The sequence below is a fragment of the Alnus glutinosa genome, chromosome 4 (genome assembly GCF_958979055.1).
Source record: "Alnus glutinosa chromosome 4, dhAlnGlut1.1, whole genome shotgun sequence".
NCBI classification, from domain to species: Eukaryota; Viridiplantae; Streptophyta; class Magnoliopsida; order Fagales; family Betulaceae; genus Alnus; species Alnus glutinosa.
Window position 1 is genome coordinate 860250 of NC_084889.1, and position 21885 is coordinate 882134.

Genomic DNA, 21885 nt, shown 5'->3' on the forward strand with positions numbered 1-21885 from the left:
GGGTTTTTACCCTTAATTCAGGTACCACCTATGATACGAAACAAAACTAAGGTACTAAATTTAAAAACACGTAAAATTCAGGTACCAATGGGGTATTTATCCCTATTTTTTTTCTAAAACAAAAGGAGTGTGGAAGTAAAATTTGCCACATGGACAAACGTTGTCAAGAATTGTGTCTTGGAGTTGTAATGTATCATATCTCTATAGAAATATTCTTGCCACATCCGAACATGTGATCTTGATTTATTGTAATTAATTAGGTAGTTATGTTTTTCCATATTTAATTTACACTCACATACGTACGTACCATTGTATTGTAATGTATCTGTGAAATAAATTCTTCTCCAATACCTTTTCTTTTAGATTAATTAGGATTGTTAGAATATATATTTTATTTATATTAATAAAGTTGATTTATTTTCCTGCTTGTAAGATAAGTTATTTCTTAATATTTAGGTTTGATTGCATGTAATACAAAATTGGTAATGATTTGATTACAATCAAACCTAAATAAGAAATAATCTTAATTACAAGGAAAATAAATCAACTTAATTAGTATGGAATATATATATTCTGATTGCAATTGTTTTATCTTTAAATAATTAAAGAATGTACGTATGTGGTCCCGAGTCGGAGAAGTGGCGATGGTGTTGGTGGGATATATTTTGCCTTGTATTCTTCTTGTTCCAGCTTCTTGCTGGGTTGTGTGAAATAAATTCTTCTCCAATACCTTTTCTTTTAGATTAATTAGGATTGTTAGAATATATATTTTATTTATATTAATAAAGTTGATTTATTTTCCTGCTTGTAAGATAAGTTATTAATTTCTTAATATTTAGGTTTGATTGCATATTTGCATGTAATACAAAATTGGTAATGATTTGATTACAATCATCAAACCTAAAAAAGAAATAATCTTAATTACAAGGAAAATAAATCAACTTAATTAGTATGGAATATATATTCTGATTGCAATTATTTTATCTTCTGTTTGGGAGGTGGGTATCTTTTGGAGATTAATTAGAGGTGTAATGGATGTATAGATTGTGAATCCAAGATTTAATCCCAATTGCGTGTGAAGACATCAAGAGACTTTAAATAAAATTCTTTCACTCGCAAGTTTTAGTTCTTTGTAACTCAATATGAACTATCAACTACCCAGCAAACTGACCAATTGCTGCTGTGTGATGTTGAAGGAATAAACTATGATGATTCTTCAAAGATAAAGCCAACATATGCGCAAACATTCTTTGGCTAGTGATCCCAACAGCCTACACAAAAGCAGCTCTTTACACAATATTTGCTGAAACCGCACCTTTCCAAATAAAGAGGAATCCTTACCCGGAAGCAAACGCATAGATGTGTGAACCGGCACTATGGCAAAAAAAAATATGCTGAAATTGCACCATCAAAATACTAAATAAAATAAACTAGGGCATGCTGCACTAGTAACACCTCATGCACCCAAGTCCTACACACACAGCATCCCTCCACCATCCGCCAACCTTTTTCTTTCCCCGAAATTACAGGAGGACAACAAAAGAAAAAAAAAAAAAAAACAATGCTCCAAAATCCACCAACTAAAGCTACAGCTTCCCAAATTTTACAGAGAGGAAGGGAGAGAGGAGCTCCTAAGAGTGAAACGAAGAAAAAATAGCAGCCATCACGTTGTGAAGAAAGTCCATATCTTCTTTCCTACTGACACTTCACCAGGATGCTCCAACTCATCATCATAGTCATCTTCAGATTCATGGATTGTGCTCCCATTCTCGTCTTCATTGCCATATTCTGGTGTACCATTTACTTCCTCACTCAAATGGGATTTTTCAATTGACTTTGCCACGTCGGCATCGGCATTAACAATGCCTGATGGTGTTTTAAACTGCATTATTACAACAAATAAACGGGAAAAAAAAAATTATTAAGAAGATACTTGAGGAAATTAACCAACATCTTAGAACAACAGGCACACACTTAAAACTGGAAAGGCAAGTTTTACCCTAACAATTCTATCCTCAGAGATCTCCACGCTTTTTACTGCTGTAACTTGCACCAATTGGGTAATTTGGCCATCGTTGCAAGCAACTCCCACTGATGGTGCAGAAACAGCTTCAGGGATTGGTGCTACTTCCACTGCACCACCACCACCAGCTTCTTTCTCCCTAGTTATTGTAGTGTCAGCTGAGGTGTGTGCTTCGGTGACCTTCCCTGCACTGATCAATGTTTAGACAATACTTTAGAACAATCAACTCTTTTTTTTTACTGGTACAATTTAAGTGAGTACCATGTAAGACATGCATGATTATGTTTCAGTAGATGAATAGAACAGCTTCAAGCCTGAAACAGTTACAAATTAAGCATGATTCATTAATTATATTATAGTGTCTTCTATATAAGGACATGTTCTACTTATTGTTTAATTCAATGACATCATAGTGTGTTTAGAAAATTAATCTTCCTTGTATTCTTTCTATATAAGGACATATTATACTTTTTACCTCTTTTTCAGTTATTATTGGAAACATATCCAAAAATGCCCTTGATATCCAAGGAATACCTCAAAAGTCATACTTCAATCACCTTCAATTCCAATACTTCCAATATTAACATCCACCACTGTCTAATTCATTATCACTAATATACCCCAACCGTAGGAGACCTTTAACCATTGGGAAAGAGAATTTGCTATTTAATTTTCTAAGCTGTAAATGCAACAGTCGTGTTGGTTGCGAAGGTCTTACAACCGGCAAACTGTTGTTTCTTTTTGTTCATCCCTTTCGATTGCTACAAAATTAGTAATTTCAAGACAAGTTAATGAAAACATGCAACTCTCCTGCTCGATAATCCCGATTAAATCATTGTTTAATGTTTAATGCAACTTTTTGTATTTAAATATTCCAGAAAGTACATCTACACCATTGATCTTAAGAAACCAGTTAAAGAATCAGTAGAATAAATTGATTGAAAGTAGAGATGAAACTGTGAGATGTTTGTGAACAAAAACTTCATGAAAGAGTCACATTTTTTTGGGATAAGCAATTAATTGTTATTAAAAACAAACAGATAGGGTTTAGCCCTGATGTACAGGAAGTATAACAAAGATACAGAAACCCATTCAACAAAATATTAAACTTCAATCACCAGATAATTGACATGGTCAGTTACCCCTAATCTGTAAAAGAGGCTCATTAATGGCAATAAACAATTTTTACTCTAAAAGTGAAGGAGACAGCCAACAAAAATGATGGGGTCAACCAAGCATGAATTTGTTGACATGTCAGAGATGGACTCGCCTTACGCTTTCAGTAAGTCTAGATTTTGAAAACGGTTGGTTGAAGGGGCAAGAGGTTAATACTGTGGCTTACCTCTCTGCCTTGGATGAGGAACATAGGCGGTGGGATAAGATTGAGGATTGAGAGTTTTAGGGGCTTAGGGTTGGGTTGTTTCTTGTCGGGTCAGTGGTGAGGCTTTTGCTTCTTGTATACTCTCTGTGTACTAAGGGCGCCTTACGCAGTTTTTTTAATAAAATTGCAATTACTTACCCAAAAAAAATTAAGTCTAGATTTACTTATAAAAATATATATATATAAACTAAAAAAGAACATCAAAACAAAAAAGTGTAAAAATAAAAGATATAAGCAAAAAACTCATAAATGCAAAGCAACAAGCTTTGGCCTCTCTCTTTATTCTATTCCTGTGATATCAATACAATTTTCACATATCCTCAATCTTTACTTTCCCTAAAACCAAAAGATACAGACCTCCTTTCCCACAACCAATAAATTTTAGAACTTCATGGTTAACTGCATTGTGCCCAGCGGCTCACTGACACAAAAAATTAAGAAACTTACATCTTATGTCGCCTGAGATTGTATCGCTTCTCTCCTGAAGTTTGCACAACTGGAACAGCTGTTTGCCGCCTCTTTCTGCGTCCACCAGTTGTGACACTTTCAGAATGCTCTTCACTATTGCCCGCGCCCTGCTCACTCTCTGTTATCCTTGAGGTTTGTTCATGTTGCCTTTTCCTTGCATTCCTACTAGCTACGTTCTGAGTATGACTGGAATCACCCCTGCTTTCCTCATTGACAGGGTCAATATCTTTAGGCTGGACATTAGCATTCAGTTCTGTTTTTCCTGGGGTTTCCCTGAGAAAAACTTTTGCCTCTTCAACAACCGCCTTCACAGAGCGTGTTCTATACACTCCTGACTTGCCCTTCCTCCCAGGCTTGCGCCGACCACTCTTCAGTTCTGATTGCAGGGAATCTTCTGGAACTTCTTGTACCTTACTGTCCATGTAGCTATGATCATCAATGGATGGAGCACACGTATTATCCACCTCTCTGATGATGCTATCAGATTGGAGCTGGTGGACATCAAAAGTCTCAGTGGCCATCCCAAAAGATGATTGTGGTTCATTCTCTAAAATACCATGCCCTTTGGCTCCTTTGTTGACAAGCATACTAGGCACCTTTTTATATTGTTCTACATTGACCAATATGGTCGATGGTGGCAACGCCTCTGTCAAAACTGGAGCAGTAACATGCTCAATTTTTTTACCTGGCGATAAGTTTAAAATCTTTGAGGTGCATTTTCGTAGCCATGACATGCGAGCACCAGAGTCTGAAAGTCCCAAATCAGAAGCAACTACGTTGCCTTGAGAGCTCTTCAAAAATTCATCATCCAGCCTCGGCAGCTCCCTATCTTCCATTTCAGGTACTTGGAGATCAGAGAAAACAAACTCCCTTGTGATTTCCCCACAACTTTTGCAACTCTTCAGCGTCTCAACAAACGCAAGGAAGCGTCTTCTTTCCTCAATAAACTGTCCCCGCTGCTGCTTGAGCTTCCTGCTAAGACTGCCAAGCTCATCAATATCTTTACGCATTTCAAGTTGGTTTACTTCCAGCTGCTTCTGGTTCAATTTAAGTTCCTCTCTTTCCTTCTGTATTCTATGCTTTTCAGACTTCACTTCTTCCCATTGCCTCTCAGCAACTTCATTCAAATGATTAATATTATTATGCACTTTCTCTCTCTCCTCCTCAAAAGCTGTTTCCATTTCCTGCAGGTGCTTCTCCATTTGTTCACGTCTTTTCTGCAAATCAGTCTCAAGATCCCTTCTCTGCAATTCAAACTCTTGAAGCATTTGACTATGCTCATTCTCAGCTTTCTCAGACAAAGCTAGTTGTTCATGCTTCATTAAGGAAGCAAACGATTCTTTCTCCTGTTGAAGAGCTTCCAACTCCCTCTTTATATTTTCATGCATTGCATGTTTCTCTTTTTTCAACCTTTCTTCTTCAGAGTGCTGCAATTTCTCCAATTTTTCTCTCTCTTCAACAATTTGCCTTAGCTCCCTACTAACATCAGCTCTTTTATCATCCAACACTTCCCACTCTTTCTCAAACTTGTCTCGTTCTTGTTTTAAATCTTCACCTTCCTTCAAAAGCAGCTCCTTTTGAACTCTGTAATTCTCTATCTCCTGTTTCAATTGTGACTGCATATGGAGATGTTCTGACCTCTCGTTCTTAGTTATCCTCAGTTTCTCACTCTCTTCATGAATTTGCTGCTTCTGCTGAGTATTCTCATTCCTTACCTTCTCAATCTCATCTCTGAGAATTTGCAGTCTCTCTTGATCAGCAATTATTTGTTGCTTTTCTGCCTCCAGCCTTTTCTCATCAGCTTTCACAGCCTTTTCTATCTCTTTACAAGTTTTCGTCTTAGTCTCAATGTCCTTCTCTTTCTCATTCAATCTCTCTTGTCTCTTATCCAACACCTGCTCTTGTTTTTTCAACTTTTCTTTCTCATGGTTGATCTTAACCTTCCTCTGCTCCACATCATCTAACTTGCTACTAAATTCCTCATTAAGGGATTTCCTTTTTTCTTCTAGCTCCAGCTCAAACTCCTGCATTTTTGCATCCAGAATAGCCCTTTGCTCGTCAAGAAGCTTCTGAATCTCCACCTGTAACATAAACCAGATGTATGAAATGTCAGACTGCTGAATCAATCAGACTACCAAAAGCTATTCAAGTCCTTTAGGCATAAATAACACCATAAACAATACACAGGAGGACCCTACTTGATCAATAAGACCTGAAACACACACCTACACAAACAGGGCAGATAGGTTTCTTTATCATTCAGAATAGCTATCACTGTCTTCCATATCACAAGTTGAAGCATCTAATTTAAATCATGTGCAAACATGCATCTCATTCTCAGAAAAGATATCATCCAGTTGTTCATAATCATCTCCATAACAACTCAGGTGTCAGAATCCAAGCCACTATCTAAGGATAGATAACATTGTAAGCCTAGCATGATAAGAGTTCTCATTGATTTTATGACACTCGCTCCCATTCAATCAGCGTACATTAAGCACTTACCCATATGCACACAGCATACCATCACTAAACGACAGTAGGTCCAACCTTTCAAGATTATTTTTTCTTGATAAGTAAAGCAAAATAAAAATTGTTGAGTCAACTTTTACTAAGCAGGAAAAAAAAAAAGTGTTGGAACTCACTCTTTCTCTAGCATTAAGCTTTCCTTCCAACACAAGTAATTCCTTCTCCTTCGTCTCAAGGAAGCTTCTCAGAGAGTCGGCTTTCTGCAATCAAATTAACAAAACAAAAGAGCTATTTTTTTTTATAACAAAACAAAGGAATTATTAACAAGCTTTAGATGAATTAAACCATTAAAACAGCTCAACCGAACAAGAGACCCACTTTCTCTTCTAAAACCAAGTCCTCCAGTCTTTTCTTGATATTATCTTCCTTCTCTTTCAATGTTGAGTTAGATAAATCGATCTTCTTTTGAGCCTCTTCGAGGTCCCTCTCTTTCTGCTTAAGAGTTGCATCTACTTGATTAGTCCTCTCCTCTCTTTCATTAAAGATTCTTCTGCTCTTGCATAGCCTCTCCTCCCCTTCCTGTAGTTTCCTCTCCCACTCTCGCAAGTCTTCTCTTTGTTTATAAAAAATTTCCTTATGTGCTTCTTGCCTAAGCGCAATTGGAAGACATGTAAGTATAATGCAAAACACCAATTGCAGCGAGTTGCATGCTCAATGAAGTGTGTGTGTGCGCCTCTGTGTAACCAGTGTATGTTGTCTATATATGATCATTAACTGTCACATTAAAGATGCGCTGAGCATAAAGCATACTCAGTTGTTAAGGATAGACGCTCCCTCTGGAGAACACTTTCATGAGCCTCCACCTTTTGCAATCTCATCTCCAATTCTGACCTCTTTCGGTTTACCTCAGCAAGCTTGGCTTCAGCAGCATGCAATTTTTCCTCGACCTCCAAAGATTTCTCTTCAGTTCCAACAACCAAAGCATCTGCATTAGTCAACTTTGTCTCAGATGCAAGCTTAACTTGGTCACGCTCCTCTTGAATTTCACGCAGAGCCTTTTCAAGCTGCATTGAAGATACACATGACCAAGATATCAATAAGGAAGACACCAAGATAGTAAATTACACTCCAAGTACAAAAACAAAATAACCCAAAGTAATAGAAAGAGCAAATTGAAACACATTCCTTCAATTCTTTAAATTAAAAAGCAGCATTCAGTGGTGGCTATATCTAAATGTCAACTTGTTACAAAGATGGTACAGAATCAGGAAAGCAGCAACCCGGGAACAGAACTATAGCAGAAACAAATTTATTCCACCAGGAAGGCATTGAAGAATGCAAAAAGATCTCCAATTCAGACTTGATTAAGATGGCAAGGATATTTATTAAGAATCACACATTTAACAAAAATCTGTAGAATATATATATATAATGCACAGACATATCTATTCACATATATACGATTAAAAAACACATTACAAATATCATAGCCTTGGTACTCATGGACACTCATGCCTATCAAGATCATAAATAGTGGGCAACCATAAACAACCAGGATGATGGGACAACTTTGAGACTAAAGAAAAGATAGAAAGCAGTAGCATACATCTCTCACACACTGCTTCTCAGCACTCAATGCTTTTCTCAAATTCTCCCCTCGCTTCTCAACTTCAGATAATGCAATCAAGTGTGCAGACTGTTCACGTTTGAGGATCTCCTCAGTTTCTGCTTGTGCCTGCCTCAATTCTTCGTACTTCGATGTCCACTCTTTATTCTCAATCAAGAGAAGCCCCATGTTGTACTGGTAGTCATAAAGCTGCCCAAAAGAGTAGTTTATTAGACGATGTAAGACAATTCCTCTAGTACAAGGCTTTGCCAAAGAATTCCAAAGTATAACGTATAATACAGAAGTAACAGAGGATCATGCAACACAAAGAACAGAAATATAAGGCAATGGCTCCCACAAAAATAAACATGTACAACTTTCTCTGGAATGTAATAATTGCTCCCACAAAAATAAACATGTACAACTTTCTCTGGAATGTAATAATTGCTCCCACAAAATGTGTTGATTTTGCTAGCGATATTTAAAGAAATTATCCTCACTTTCAAAAAGAGGGGCATCCAAAGGATAAACCCAACGAAGTGGTCAATGTGCAGAACTCCGAAAAGGGTAACAAAACCAATAAATTGATTCCTACAAAAATATTTTCCTAGAAACTCTTCCTACTTGGCAGCAATATTTCCAATCCATAAACCTCCATATACACCCTCAATTCCCCTATAACACAAATTACTAACACCTATTCGCTCAAAATTATGGAAAAACTAGAACCGAATCAACAAAATTGAACATCACCCATTTATCAAAATTTAACATATTCCAAGCCCATCACTGTACACCAACCCAAACATCGAAAAGAAATTCAATAACGTTCACACACCCCTTCAATTTCCTAGTAACACAAATTACCAACATCCATTCCCCTCTGAATTTTACAAAAACTAAAACCTAATCAACAAAATTGAACATCGCCCACTAATCAGAATTTAACGCATTCCAGACCCACCCATCAAAGTGAACCAACCCCAGAACGTAGAAAAAAGAGAATCAATTAACCTCGCTCTGAAGCTTCGAGATCTTCTCCAAGAGCGCCTGGCGGTCTTTCCTCTCCATGGCTGCCTCGTCCAGCAATCCGGCCTCCCTCAACCGCTTCCAGTCCTCCATACTCTCCGTCCCCAACCCTGCCGCCCCGTCACCGCTCAGCGAACGCAGCGGCGGCGGAGGCGCCGAGCCGTCAGCAAACGCCACGGCCTTGCCCTTCGCCGCCGCACTCAACGGGTTCGTAGCAGAGTTCCTCTGCGCCGGCGACACCGGCCACGCCTTCCTCTGCGGCGTCGTTGTCGTGAACATTTGCGAACTCCGCCGAATAGTAAACCAAGAAAGAAAGAACAGACAGTGAAAACGCTTTCTTGAAACCCCTAGAATCCCCGAGAGATCCCGCTGTTCCGTACAGCGTCGATGTAGCCAAAACCGAAATTAAAATATCAGCAGTTTCAACAGGGAATTCGGCGTGTATTTGAATCGAAGGAACGGAGCATTTGAATTGAACCACCGGTTGGTTCTTTTAGTTCCTCCTTTTTTTCTTTTTTTCTTTTTTCTTTTTTTCTGAGAACTCCAGAGTTTTTTTAACGAGTGGGGTGCGGGTGCGAGGAAGGCTTGCGTTCTTTGTTTCCTTGTCGGCCCTTGGCTGCCCTTGATACGACGTCGGTGTACTTATGCGGGCCCATTCGGCCAATTCTGGGCCTTGTGGTTTTCCATTAGAGTTGCCCCAACTTGAATAAATGCATGCTAACTTTTACACTCTCTTTTTTTTTTTGGAAAAAACTAATTCTCATATATCAACAACAAGAAGCTTGCTCAGCAAGTACAGTAGACTGGATAAAGGAAGAGCATTCATCCATCCACAAATCATCTAACAATTGTGAAATAGCAAACTTGGCTAAGGAAATGGCAAGAAGATTCGCATCTCTTTTAACAAGAGTAAACTCCACTTGTTGCAAGCATTTGGCCTTCACTTTTATGTCTTTTATCAGCTTACCGAAGGAGCTCCAGTTAGGCAGGGAATTGTTGAGAGCTGAGACCACTGCTGAGGAGACACCCTCCACCCTGATTTTGTGGAAACCTTTTGCAGCACACATACAAACAGCATGCCATGCAGCTAAGGCCTCAGCTACAAAGGGATTATAAAGAGAAGGGAGGATTTTTGCCATGGCTGCAACAAACACCCATGTTTCATCCCGCACAATAATCCCTATTCTTATCCTCTTCAACCGCTCGTTAACAGCAACACCCCAGTTCAACTTTAGCCACCCTCCCGTAGGAGCCTTCCATTTCGGGGGAATCCTACCCCCCTCCCTAGCAGAGCTAGGAACCTTTTGCAAAGAGGCAAGAAAGTCTGAGGAAGAGGACTTAGTTTTCAGAACAAGGTGTTCTGGAGGGATGAAGCCTCCTTGGAAAACAAAAGAATTTCTCTTTAGCCACACTTCACGCATCACCGAGAAAACCTTTAGGAGCTCTTGTCTATCCACCCTAGCATGAATAGACTTTATAATATGCAACCCATCTCCTTCTTCTAACACCATTTTCTGGATCTTCCGCCCACATTCCTGCCAAACTGCAGTGGATGCGCGACAGCTCCATAAGGCATGAAAAGTAGATTATGAGGATGAGAGACAAAAAGGGCAAAACCGGTATTCAACTACGCCTTTGCGAAATAAGTTCTCCCTTGTTGCTAGGATGTTTCTTCCTAGCTTCCAAAGAAAATTTTTCAAAGAAGGCGGAAAATTCCAGCTCCAAATGGCCTTCCATATTTTCTGGTTTTCCCCGGACATAGAGGACTCTCCCACTTTCTGAGCTCTCCTTGACATTTCAAGATGGTATGCGCTTCGAACCGTAAAGCACCCACTCTTGGAGCCAGTCCAGATCTGCTTGTCTTCTTGTAGCAATGGGCTAGGCACTACATTGCACACCTTGGCAGCCTCCGAAGGGATAAAAACAGAATTGATCAAATTGTAGTTCTACCACCCTGAAACAGGATCCAAAAGGGAATCCACTGTAGCATATTGGGACAAAATTTGCACAGGAGAATGAACTCGGTAATCACCAAAGGATGGGATCCACTTATCGTGCCAAATCCGAATACGCTGGCCATTTCCAAGCCTCCACATCAACCCTTGGTCCAGTAAGGGGCGAGCTTTAAGCAAGCTACGCCACGTAAAAGAGGGGCGGGAGCCCATTTTTGCCTACATGAAGGAAGCCCGAGGGAAGTATTTTCCTTTTAGGACGTTGGCCAGCAGAGAGTTAGGATATTGGTGTAACCTCCAGCCTTGTTTAGCGAGGAGGGCTAAATTGAAGGCCTCCAAGTCCCTAAACCCAAGACCTCCTGTTTGTTTCGAAGCCCCCAGGCGCGACCAGCTCATCCAATGCACACCCTTAGAGGCAGAATTTTTTCCCCACCAGAATCGATTCATCAGGGAATGAATTTGGGAGCACAGAGACTTTGGGAGCTGGAACACACTCATGCAATAGGTCGGGATTGCTTGAGCTACTGCCTTGAGGAGGATCTCTCTGCCCGCCTGCGATAGGGATTTTTCCTTTCAATCTTCAAGCCTTTTTCGAACCCTAGAAACAATCCCAGCAAAGGTCCTTTGTTTCGAGCGACCCACCATGGCCGGAAGACCAAGGTACCTTTCAAAGGAAGCAACTGCAGGAATCCCAGCAGTGGAATGGATGAGATCCTTGAAATCTTGGGGGGTATTTCTGTTGTAAAAGATGGAGGTTTTCTCATTGTTAAGCTTCTAGCCTAAGGCCATTTCATACCACTGCAGGAGTTGGGAAATAACTCTCCATTCATTCCAATTAGACCTACAAAACAACAAGCTATCATCCGCAAAAAGAAGGTGACTGAGATGCACACCTCTAGCTGAGATTGGGGCCCCCGAGATGAGCCCATCATGGCAGGCTTTGCTCAACAACGAGCTTAAACCCTCCGCACACAGCAGAAAAAGATATGGGGATAAATGGTCTCCTTGCCTTAGGCCCCGTGAAGGAGAGAAAACGTCGAAGGGAGACCCATTTAGGAGAACAGCATAAGAAACCGAGGAAACACACCGCATTATGAGTTGCACCCACTGAACCGCAAAGCCCAGCCTGAGCATCATAGCCTCTAAAAAACTCCACTCGACCCGGTCGTAAGCTTTAGACATGTTGAGCTTGATAGCCTTAAAGCCCTTATTCCCTTTCATTCGCGAACTCATGGTGTGGAGGGCCTCGTAAGCCACCAGGATGTTATCTGAAATCAACCTCCCAGGCACAAAGGCACTTTGGAAGGGAGAAATAATCTTGTCTAGCATAAGCTTTAGTCTGTTGGCAATGGTCTTAGCAATGATTTTGTATAAGACATTATGTCACGCCCCCGTTTAGTAAAATAAGGGAAACGCGAACTAAAAGATAAATAAATAAGTAAATAAAGTCAGAGAGTTTCAAAACACAAGTAGTATTATTATTTATACCAACTAAGATAGTAGTATCAAAAATTTTACACTGGGGCTCGAAGTTATTTACAGCTCAAAAGTGAAGTGGTAAAGCAAAAGCTAGCAAATCAACATTGCTAGAAAAACCATCCCATAAGATAAAAGACTGAAATGAGTACAGTTTCCATCAACAAAATATGACTGTACTATCATGATCTATCAGCTCTACAGTCTATGTCCACGACGGAGTCCCCAGGTACCAAACTGCTACTATTTACAAGAACCTACATCCTCTACTGGTCCACTGTACAATAAGTCCAAGTTGCCCACGGATGGGGCCAGATCTGGGGGTCACTGACCACCAGGAGTCCTACAGGCACTCCTCCCCTCAAAACTATGATGTACACCTTCATCTGAAAATGGTTATAAGGGAAAGGGGTGAGTTCGACAACTCAGTAAGGAAATATCAACACCAGGAAAATAAAACATGCTATAAAATCATTAATTATGCATAATGACAAAAATATCATAATGAGCAATTAAAACAGACTTTATAAGTATAATTAACAGAACTTAAAAATAGATGAACAAGAAATATGAATAATGGCATGAATAATTAAATCAATTCTTTTTATTTCCTCTTTTATCCTTTAACCGTGGTTTAACCCTTTATAGACTCTAAACCGCTGTTATCCGTGAGCGGAGCACGTTGGCTTTTGTCACACAGACCTATGGACTCAGCCTGTCGTCACAGGGGAGAGCCGGTTCCGAGTTGGGGATCTTCCCTAGGTGAAGGCCAACCTCGACTGGTAGCACACCAACACATGGTATGCTTGCCATGCTACCCTATGGGTACCAATCCTAGCTGTAATAGTGCCTCAGGGTTAAACAGTTACTGCACATGAACGTTTTCTATTATACTGTGGCTCTACTTTAACTGTATACTTTATTTCAAAACTGTAAGAGTCGTTTTCATAACTGTATTCATGTGCAGAATTAATTTTTTTAAAATCTCTTTTCTTTCATTCACTGGATTCATAAATAGAATCATATTCTTGAAATGCTCTTTATCATTTCTCTGAGTATGCATAATTCATAATTTTTGAAATGTTCATAATCATAACTTTAATTATGCATAAATCATAACTTTAAAAATGCTCTTACTCATAACTCTAATTTATGCACAAAATTCTTGAATAATAACATATGAGCAATAAAAGCTTCGCATTAAAATTCACATGATCAATGCTTTGTAAAATTCCCCAACACTTTTTCAAAAGATTTATAGTAAAATCTTGTTGAGGGTTTTTCGGTGTTGTATCCCCTTACCTTGATAGCCCTTTTTGTCAGAGTTGCTTTTACCTAAATAAAACACAAAAGTAAATTTTATTTAGAGGATATTCCGAAGTTTAGGTAGCCGTTTATAACAATTAACAATAAACTTTAAAATCTAAATTAAAGCTTATAATTACTCTATCATTTTATTTATACCAATTTTAAAGCCCACTGATCCAGCTAATTAAAAATAACCACTTTAAAACATATTAGTCCTCAATTAATAAACCCAACTATTAATCCAAAAACTCAAACCGGTTAGCACAACAAACCATAACACAAAGACAACAACACGGAACCGGCCAAAATAATAACCCAAAACAGGACACACACACATAAAACCAGATTCTTCACCATAGCCCAGTGGCCGTAAAGTTCAAAGAACCACAAAAACAAAACACTCACTCAGAAGAAACTCTGCACACAAAATCATCTTCATCCCATTAAACTCGGCCGGCCCTTCAACTGAAAATTACAAACAAACCCACTGTTCTCTCCAACCAACCGGCCGAACCCACCAAGCCAACCAAAATCAAAACCACCAAAACTCACACCCCACTTCACGGCACACCCACCCCTGCTCAACCAAGACAGAATTTTCCCACAACATCAACCGGTTTACCCAAGAAATCAACTCCCTAAATTAAACCAAAATCAACCCAAAAAAGCAAAAGCACAAGAAATTTAACTTACCCATGGAAAAAAATGGGTTTTCTAAGACATGGGTGCCGGAAAACATCACCGGAAAAGTCACCAGGAGACGTCGCCGGCGCGGGACCGTGGCCTGCCGGTCCGGCGGCGTCGTCCGCCCAGTCCGGTGGCCCACCCACCGGCTGGGTCCTCTTCCTTCCTCCCCTCCCTCTCACGGTCACACACACACACACTCTCCCTCATCTCCACTCTCGTCTCCCTCTCAAACTGTGTAGAAGAAGAAAGAAAAAAAGAAAAAGAAAAGCAACAAGAAACAGAGGCGGAAGTGGAAAGAAGAAGGAGAAGAAGAAGAAAAGAGGAAGGAAAAGAAAGAAATAAAAACTTGAGGATATAGGGTCTGGTACACGCACGGCATGAAGAGGAACAAAAAGAAAATTGGAAAAGAAAAGAATAAATAGTAATGAATATATGCCAAAATTATTAAAGAGCTAATGAACAAATAGAGTGCACTAAATCTTAAGAGAAAAATACCTGCAGATTTCCTCTGAGAAAAGCTTCTTAACTGAGCTAAAGTATGATGTGCAGAAATAACATAACTCAGCTCTTATAACTGTGACCAGAAATGAATTGATTAACGAAGAAGAAGCTTCTTACGTGAAAGAGACGCAGCTCAACATGACCATAAAAAAAAAGAAGCTTAAAACTTGCCACGTAACACTCAAATCAGCCAGAATTTTAATATATATTTTTTTTTTCCAGTTATTACTACTGATTCAATTTAATCACTTATCTAATTTTTTTTTTTTTTTAAAACTAATTATCAAATCTTAAAATATTTTAATAATTATTATTATTAGGGTGTTATACGTTACAAAGACTAATGGGCCTGAAGTCACTAACCGAGACAGCCCTTGACTTCTTAGGAATCAACGCTAAATAAGTGAGGTTTAGAGAGGGGTCAAATATACTGTTATTCAAGAAGTTAAGGGCAGCTTCACACACTTCAGCACCCACCGAGTCCTAGTGATTCTGAAAGAAACAGACCCCAAAGCCATCCGGACCAGGGGCTGTCAGAGGCTGCATCTGGAACAAAGCCACCTTCAGCTCATCCGACTGGAAAGGACGCAGAAGCGCTACATTCATCTCTGTGGTAACACAGGGAGAAACTGCCTCCAGGATACCATCTACTTCCCGTGCCCCCGAGGTAGAGAAGAGCTGTTGAAAATGCTAAGACAACGGACCCCCAATGTCCCCCGGGGAAGACCGTTTTTGGCCTGAATCATCTCTGATTTCAGCAATGCGATTTGTCTTCCGACGATGGGAAGCCCAAGCATGGAAGTACCCCGTGTTTCTGTCACCCTGTTGGAACCATCTCCGTTTAGCACGTTGTTTCCATTTTACATCCTCCACCTGAATGAGATGGTCCACCTCCTGTTGTAAATGGAGAATATCAGTAGCATTCTCTAGGAGTTCGTCCCTCTGCAGACTTTCTAGACGACCTTTCAGAATTTTTAGCCTTCGGGGAACATCACCGAACTTCTTGAAGCTCCATTCAGATAAGGCTCTCTTGCAATTGTGAAGGTTCTCAATGATAGTGGAAAGAGTCTGAGTACAACCTTGCGTCTCCGCCATGCAGCTTTCACTATGTCAACACATTCAGCTTCCAGATTCCAGCAAGCCTCGTATATAAAAGAGGATCTCTTTCTGCCCACTTTTGCTGGGGAAGCCAACAAAGTCCACAAGGGTTTATGGTCCGAACAACATACTGGCAGGACGTGGACTTTCACTTAAGGGAATCTCCTGCACCACCCTGGGTTTGCTAGAGCCCGATCCAAACGTTCCTTAATGAAAGCCCCCGCCCCTCTTTTGTTGCTCCAAGTGAACTTAGACCCCTTGAAGCCTAGGTCACCCAGGGAACACTCCGCTAGAGCAGAATGAAAAGAGTCAATTTGGGCCTGACTTCGAGTTTGCCTCCCCCCCCCCCCCCCATTTCTCCGAATGATCAAGAATCTCATTAAAATCGCCTATGCAAAACCAGTCAGGAGGGGCAAAAGAGTTGAGGTGGCGGAGAATGGACCAGGAATCAGAACGGGAACCAGTTTCTGGATTACCATAAAAGCCCGTGAATTTCCCCGGGGCCTCTGCTCCCGTCAAAGAGACACTGGCACAAATGTGTCTAACCGAATAATTCATAATCTCCACCACAGCTAGCTCTCTCCAAAGGAAGGCCAAACTCCCATTTTTTCCCTATCGGCTCCACCGTGAGCATACCATTAAAATTCAACTTATTCTTAATGACTTGCATTCTACGGTTTCTCAATTTGGTTTCCATGAGAAACAGTAGAGTGGGCTGTTTTTCCTTCACCCAGGAGTGAAGTTCCCGAACTATGCAAGGGCGCCCCAGCCCTCAACAATTCCAACTTAAGAGACTCATAATGGGCGGGGGACTATTGAACAGCCACCGCCAAACAACCAACTTCACCCAGTAAACTCGACTCATGCCCGAGGTCGGAAACAAAAAGTTGAGTTACCTTGTTGTTATCTGAACTAGCAAAATCATTCTTCTGAGGAGAATGTGGGCCACCCGTACTTTGCTCTTCAGCTGGACGAGAAATAGACGGGGGACCCGGATTGGCCGACATCGGGAGAGAAGATTTCGTGATTTCCCACCCACATTCTGGCAACTCCTTCGGTTGGGTGTCCTTCGTCCCACGGTCCTGTCTTTTCCAACAACTGGCCCCTTTTCCCGGAGTCTTTCCATCCAAAGAGTTCAGCAGCAAGAGAGCAGACGAATCCTCGGATTGCTCCCTCTCCTTTCTTTTTCTAGAGACTTGAATTTTGTGATGGGATAAAGTCTGGAAAGATCCCTCAAGGGAGGCTCCCGATACTGGATCTGTCGAATCATTACAATCTGGGCTGGAAGTCTGAGGGGGACCCAGCGACTTAGAAGAGCCCACCCGTTCCGCCTGTTGGGCCTTTGGGCGATAAGCAGAGAGCACACAACCCATAACTCCTTTGGGCTTAAGAGAATCATTAACATGGTCCATAGACTGAACACCCCCGGGAGACGAGCAAATATTAAGTCTTGGGGCAGCTGTACTCTTGCCACGTTGAAAACCTTGTTTACCTCATTTCTTTCCTTTTATACTCTTCAGGGTTCTAGACGAAATCAGAGCCCCCCTATCATGGCTAAGTGCGAGAAACCCGGGATTCGAGATCTGCTCCTGAAGCTCCCTGTTCGGTTGTGCAGGAAAAAGCGAGCTTTGCACCTGTGCCACCTCAGACTTATCAATATAGAGATTTTGAAGTTTCGATTTGGGAGGGGCGTGGTTTTCGGGGAGGGAGGGATTCACGGGATTTCTCCCCTCGACGTTTGCGTCATTCTGTTTTGCCTTTTCCGGCATACTCCCTGATGGGACCCCACTCTGGCCGGGGTCCTGCAGCATCGGGGAGGGGGAGCGATTGATCCGCTGGCCCTCAGTGAGCCCCTGTCTTCTGGATTGATCATCAGCTCTTAACTAGGAACCCCACCCGTCTAACCCCCCATCATGGCTAGTTTGCCGGCTGTTCTCCTCTGGACACCATTTCGGTCCGTGAATAATCCGACCACACCGGAAGCAGAAAATTGGTAATTTTTCGTATTTGAAAGAGACCCATCTTGGTTTACTCGAGACAATCAACGACCTCCCACGTTCGAGAGGTTGGTGGAGATTAATCGCCACCCTTATTCGAAGGTAGCGTCCCCATCCCACATCGTCTTTTGCCACAGCCACGTCCTCCACCGATCCCAACGAACTCCCAATCTGAAACCCAACTGCTCGATTCATACATCCAAGCGGCATGTCATGGATCTGGATCCATATTGGGGAGATCAAAAAATCCATCTTCGAAGGAGAGGACTGTCTGTCGAAGTCATTAAGGATTATAAGAGTACGGTCATATGACCAAGGACGCCCAGCCATCACTTTGACTTTGTCCCCCTCTTCATAAAACTCAAAAAGCCACAAATTCTCCTGAATTTCTTTCAGGAAAAGATTTCCACCCAATCTCCAAATACGAACAAGGACAGCTTTGAAAGCCTCCTTATTAAGTTTCTTTGGTACTCCCAAACTTCCTACCAGACACTAGGATCCCTTTGTTTGGAGATCCTGAATTGTCTCATCAGCATTAAACTAAAATTTAATAATAATTTCCATTTTAAAATTTAATGGTAAATTTTAGTGTCACGTTAAAGAATGTGCATTTGAGAGTGTGCGGGGTGAATATGTATCATTTTTCATTAGTATTACATCAAAAATTGTGCACTTAAAGTCCCCAAGAGGTAGTTCAATCGGCTAGGGACCACGCCTCATGAAACGGAGGTCACTAGATCGAATCCTCGATCCCCCCCTTTCTTGTGTGGACATGTCAAAAAAAAAAAAAAAAAAAAGTCTGCACTTAAAAGTATAGGAGTAGAAATGTGTATAACATTTCTCTTTTTTGTTTGTCACTTCCAATGACTTATGTATATCTCAATCTATAATAACTAACCAAAACCCATTTTATTTAGTTTAGCTAATGGGTTTTAAAAGACATCATACATCCAATTATCTATTCTTAACTTTATATTATTTCTTTATTTTTTTTATTACTTTTTCATTATTGTATTTTTTGTCTTTTTTTTTTAAATAGTCATATTTGTCGACGGTCGTTTCGTTAAAACAGTCATTTTTCTAATGCAAATTTTTTACAGTCATTTTCACCATTTTCTAATAGTCATATTTTTTAACAATCATTTTGTTAAATCTGTCATTTTTCTAATGCAATAATTTTTAAACGATCATACCAATTTAAAGAAAAAGATTATCCTTTTATTATTACTAGTGATTAAACAAATGAATAATCTTAAAGCAACTTGGAATATTCTCACTTGCGCAAGTAAAATATCACAACTAATTGAGATATTTATGGAATCTCATTGGCAATATGCTTCATGTAGAACGTGGAGTGAAAGAAAAAAAGAAAAAAACAAAAGAACGTGGAGGAAAAAAAAAATAGATATGTGAATAGTGCAACCTTATATGTAGAGTTGCACTATTTAAGGAATTAAGTAAAATCTATTATAGAGTTTGAATAGATAAGCCAATGGAGTCTCTTTTTAGTACTTTGGTTATTTATTATAGCCTAAAGGTGAAAATACATAAGCCATTGGGGGTGCTCTTAGGCAATGATTTCTTTTAAGACAAATATTTGCAAGGCTGTTAGTAACCTCTACCTCAATTGATATCTCTTTCTTTGCAAGAGTGGGATGGAATTTAATTCATTAAGCTGAAACTAATTAGATATATTACTACTAAAATACTATACACCATAGCAATATTTCATTGAGAAATGCTAAATATCGCGCGCACATTTCACAAATATTTTGTAAATATGATATGGCAATGTTTAGTAACTATTGAATATATATATATATATATATATATATATATATATATATATATATATATATATATATATATATATATATATATATAATCTAATGGCTATTGGTTACTATAACTTGTCACTTCAGCTTTGTGGGATGTTTATATATTATATAAAATTTTTCTATTCCATAAATATTTCACTATCCTAATATGGCATGATGTAGTAGTTGTTAGACCGCACAACATAGCGAAACAAGACCCCGTAAACGGTGAAACACCCAAAGCTAGCTAATCTGCGTCACCCCACCTGCGCATGATAGCCGAGACCAGTACACAGAAAGCGAGAGAGAGAAGTGGCTCAACTGACCTCGCTTTGGCACTCGGTGTCGTTGGCTTCTCGTCCTTTACGCTTGCGAACCTCAGCATGCAGCTTTGGAGCCGGCTCGGTGCTGGCGCTAGAGCAGCCAGGTGATGACGACACAGTCACATCACACGTCGACATCTCCTTCATACCACTAACATACCTCCGGCGGACGACGTGCCCGCCGATGCATCGCCGTTCTTGGTCGCACAGCCTCGATCGCCGGCATCCAACACGTGCCACACTGTCGGTGTATCGCTCGAGTCCACCACCATTGATTCCCTCAATACTACCGGGCTCCTCGAGCTTGACGGCGCGTTTTGATCGAGTCTTTCTCCTCCAGCAACCTCGCCTTGTGCCTCGAGAAGTGCACGAAGTTCTGCACCTTCGACTCCTCCAACTCCGTCCTCCTTGCCGGCGGTATTCCTAGTAGCCTCATCAAAATAGCTTTTTAGTTATTTTGGTGAGCCAATTTGATGAAAACACTAAAAAATCACTCCCAGCAGCCTCACCATTTTAACCAAAAAGTTTTGATGAGTGAAATTACTCACCAATTATGATGAGTAATATTCACTCACCAATTTTGTTTCACTTTTCTCTCTCACATAATCAACACACTTTTTTTCATTTTTTCTCTCATTTTCTTCTCCCATCCCCCATCTCTCTCACACAATAATGTCCTTATTTCAAGGATACGAATGATTCTTTGTAAAAAGATTAAATAGAGAAAGAATAAAGAAATATGAAAAAAATATTATTTTAATGGAATAGTGATAATAAATAGTTAAAATGGTGAGGCTGCTGGGAGAATTTTTAAAAAGTGGCTCACCAGAATAGAGAAAAGTAATTTTTAGCTACTTTGATGAGTAAAATTTGATAAGGCTACTATGAATGCTCTAAGGGATATTAGTATAGTATATAGCATTACTCTTTTTAAATTTACAATAAGCAAAAATAAATAAAGATTGTTGGCCATCGTGATTTAACACAAATTTAATAGTGATTTATTATAAATTCAACTGTAACTTTAAAAAGACACATCAATTTTGATCAATTTTGGGAGGACATAAGGAAACATTTAGCATTACTCTCCCTTATTGGATTGAACTGGTGGGTGTCCTAGCGGGAGTTATCTCAAGTCTCACATGGAGGATCCTTTCTTTTGCGCTCAATATTCATTTCTCACAATAAAACACCACACACCTTTCCTCTCATAGCTCATTTAGTGACTTGAGCGTCAAAGAGGTTTTACTGGCTTCCATCGGTAAATCCTTTTAACCTCTTCCCTCTTCTTGCAAGTTATCTCTGGTTCGACGGACATGGAGCTACTGTAGGTCCGAGCACCAATAGCGAACATTTTTTAGAATTGATGGAAGTAATTTTTATTATGAGGAAAATGATTTTATTTTTTTTCTTTTTTTTGTTGGCGAGTAAAAATCTTATTCCACTGACATATGTGAGGATGTGGCACACTACCCAGTGAAATAATTTTACAGGTCCTTATGTCCTGCAAATAATGATGTGGCTTTTAAAATTATTATTTGATCAAAATTCAATAACGATCAATCACAAGCCTAATGGTAATTTTAAAAATTACATCATTATTGGAATGATGTAAAAGACACTTTTAGAATTACTCCACCTAGTGTGATTGTTACTCTTCACACCGGAATGAAGAGTAGCATTACTTTTCAAAGAAAAATGTTACATGTACTTTCACTTTTATATTTTTAAGTCCACGTTTCTTGATATG

At 39.9% G+C, this 21885-nt stretch overlaps 2 protein-coding genes across 3 annotated transcripts; both read right to left on the reverse strand.

Moving 5' to 3' along the window:
- Positions 1-1382: 1382 nt before the first annotated feature.
- On the reverse strand, positions 1383-9558 carry LOC133865667 (nuclear matrix constituent protein 1-like). 2 transcript variants are annotated; one of them, XM_062302094.1, is made up of 8 exons: positions 8962-9555; positions 7948-8157; positions 7152-7405; positions 6720-6990; positions 6518-6601; positions 3852-5953; positions 2000-2213; positions 1383-1882 (listed from the first exon to the last, which is right to left on the reverse strand). In XM_062302094.1, exons 1-8 carry the CDS (start codon positions 9253-9255, stop codon positions 1664-1666), a joined length of 3648 nt encoding a protein of 1215 aa, XP_062158078.1. In that variant the 5' UTR covers positions 9256-9555; the 3' UTR covers positions 1383-1663. The 2 variants fall into 2 exon arrangements, with proteins under 2 accessions (XP_062158078.1, XP_062158079.1); XM_062302095.1 differs by lacking the exon at positions 1383-1882 and having other exon boundaries at positions 2032-2208; positions 8962-9558.
- A 2144-nt stretch (positions 9559-11702) lies between these two features.
- On the reverse strand, positions 11703-12257 carry LOC133865579 (uncharacterized). Its single transcript, XM_062302002.1, has one exon. The coding sequence runs from the start codon at positions 12255-12257 to the stop codon at positions 11703-11705; it is 555 nt and encodes a 184-aa protein (XP_062157986.1).
- Positions 12258-21885: the final 9628 nt, after the last annotated feature.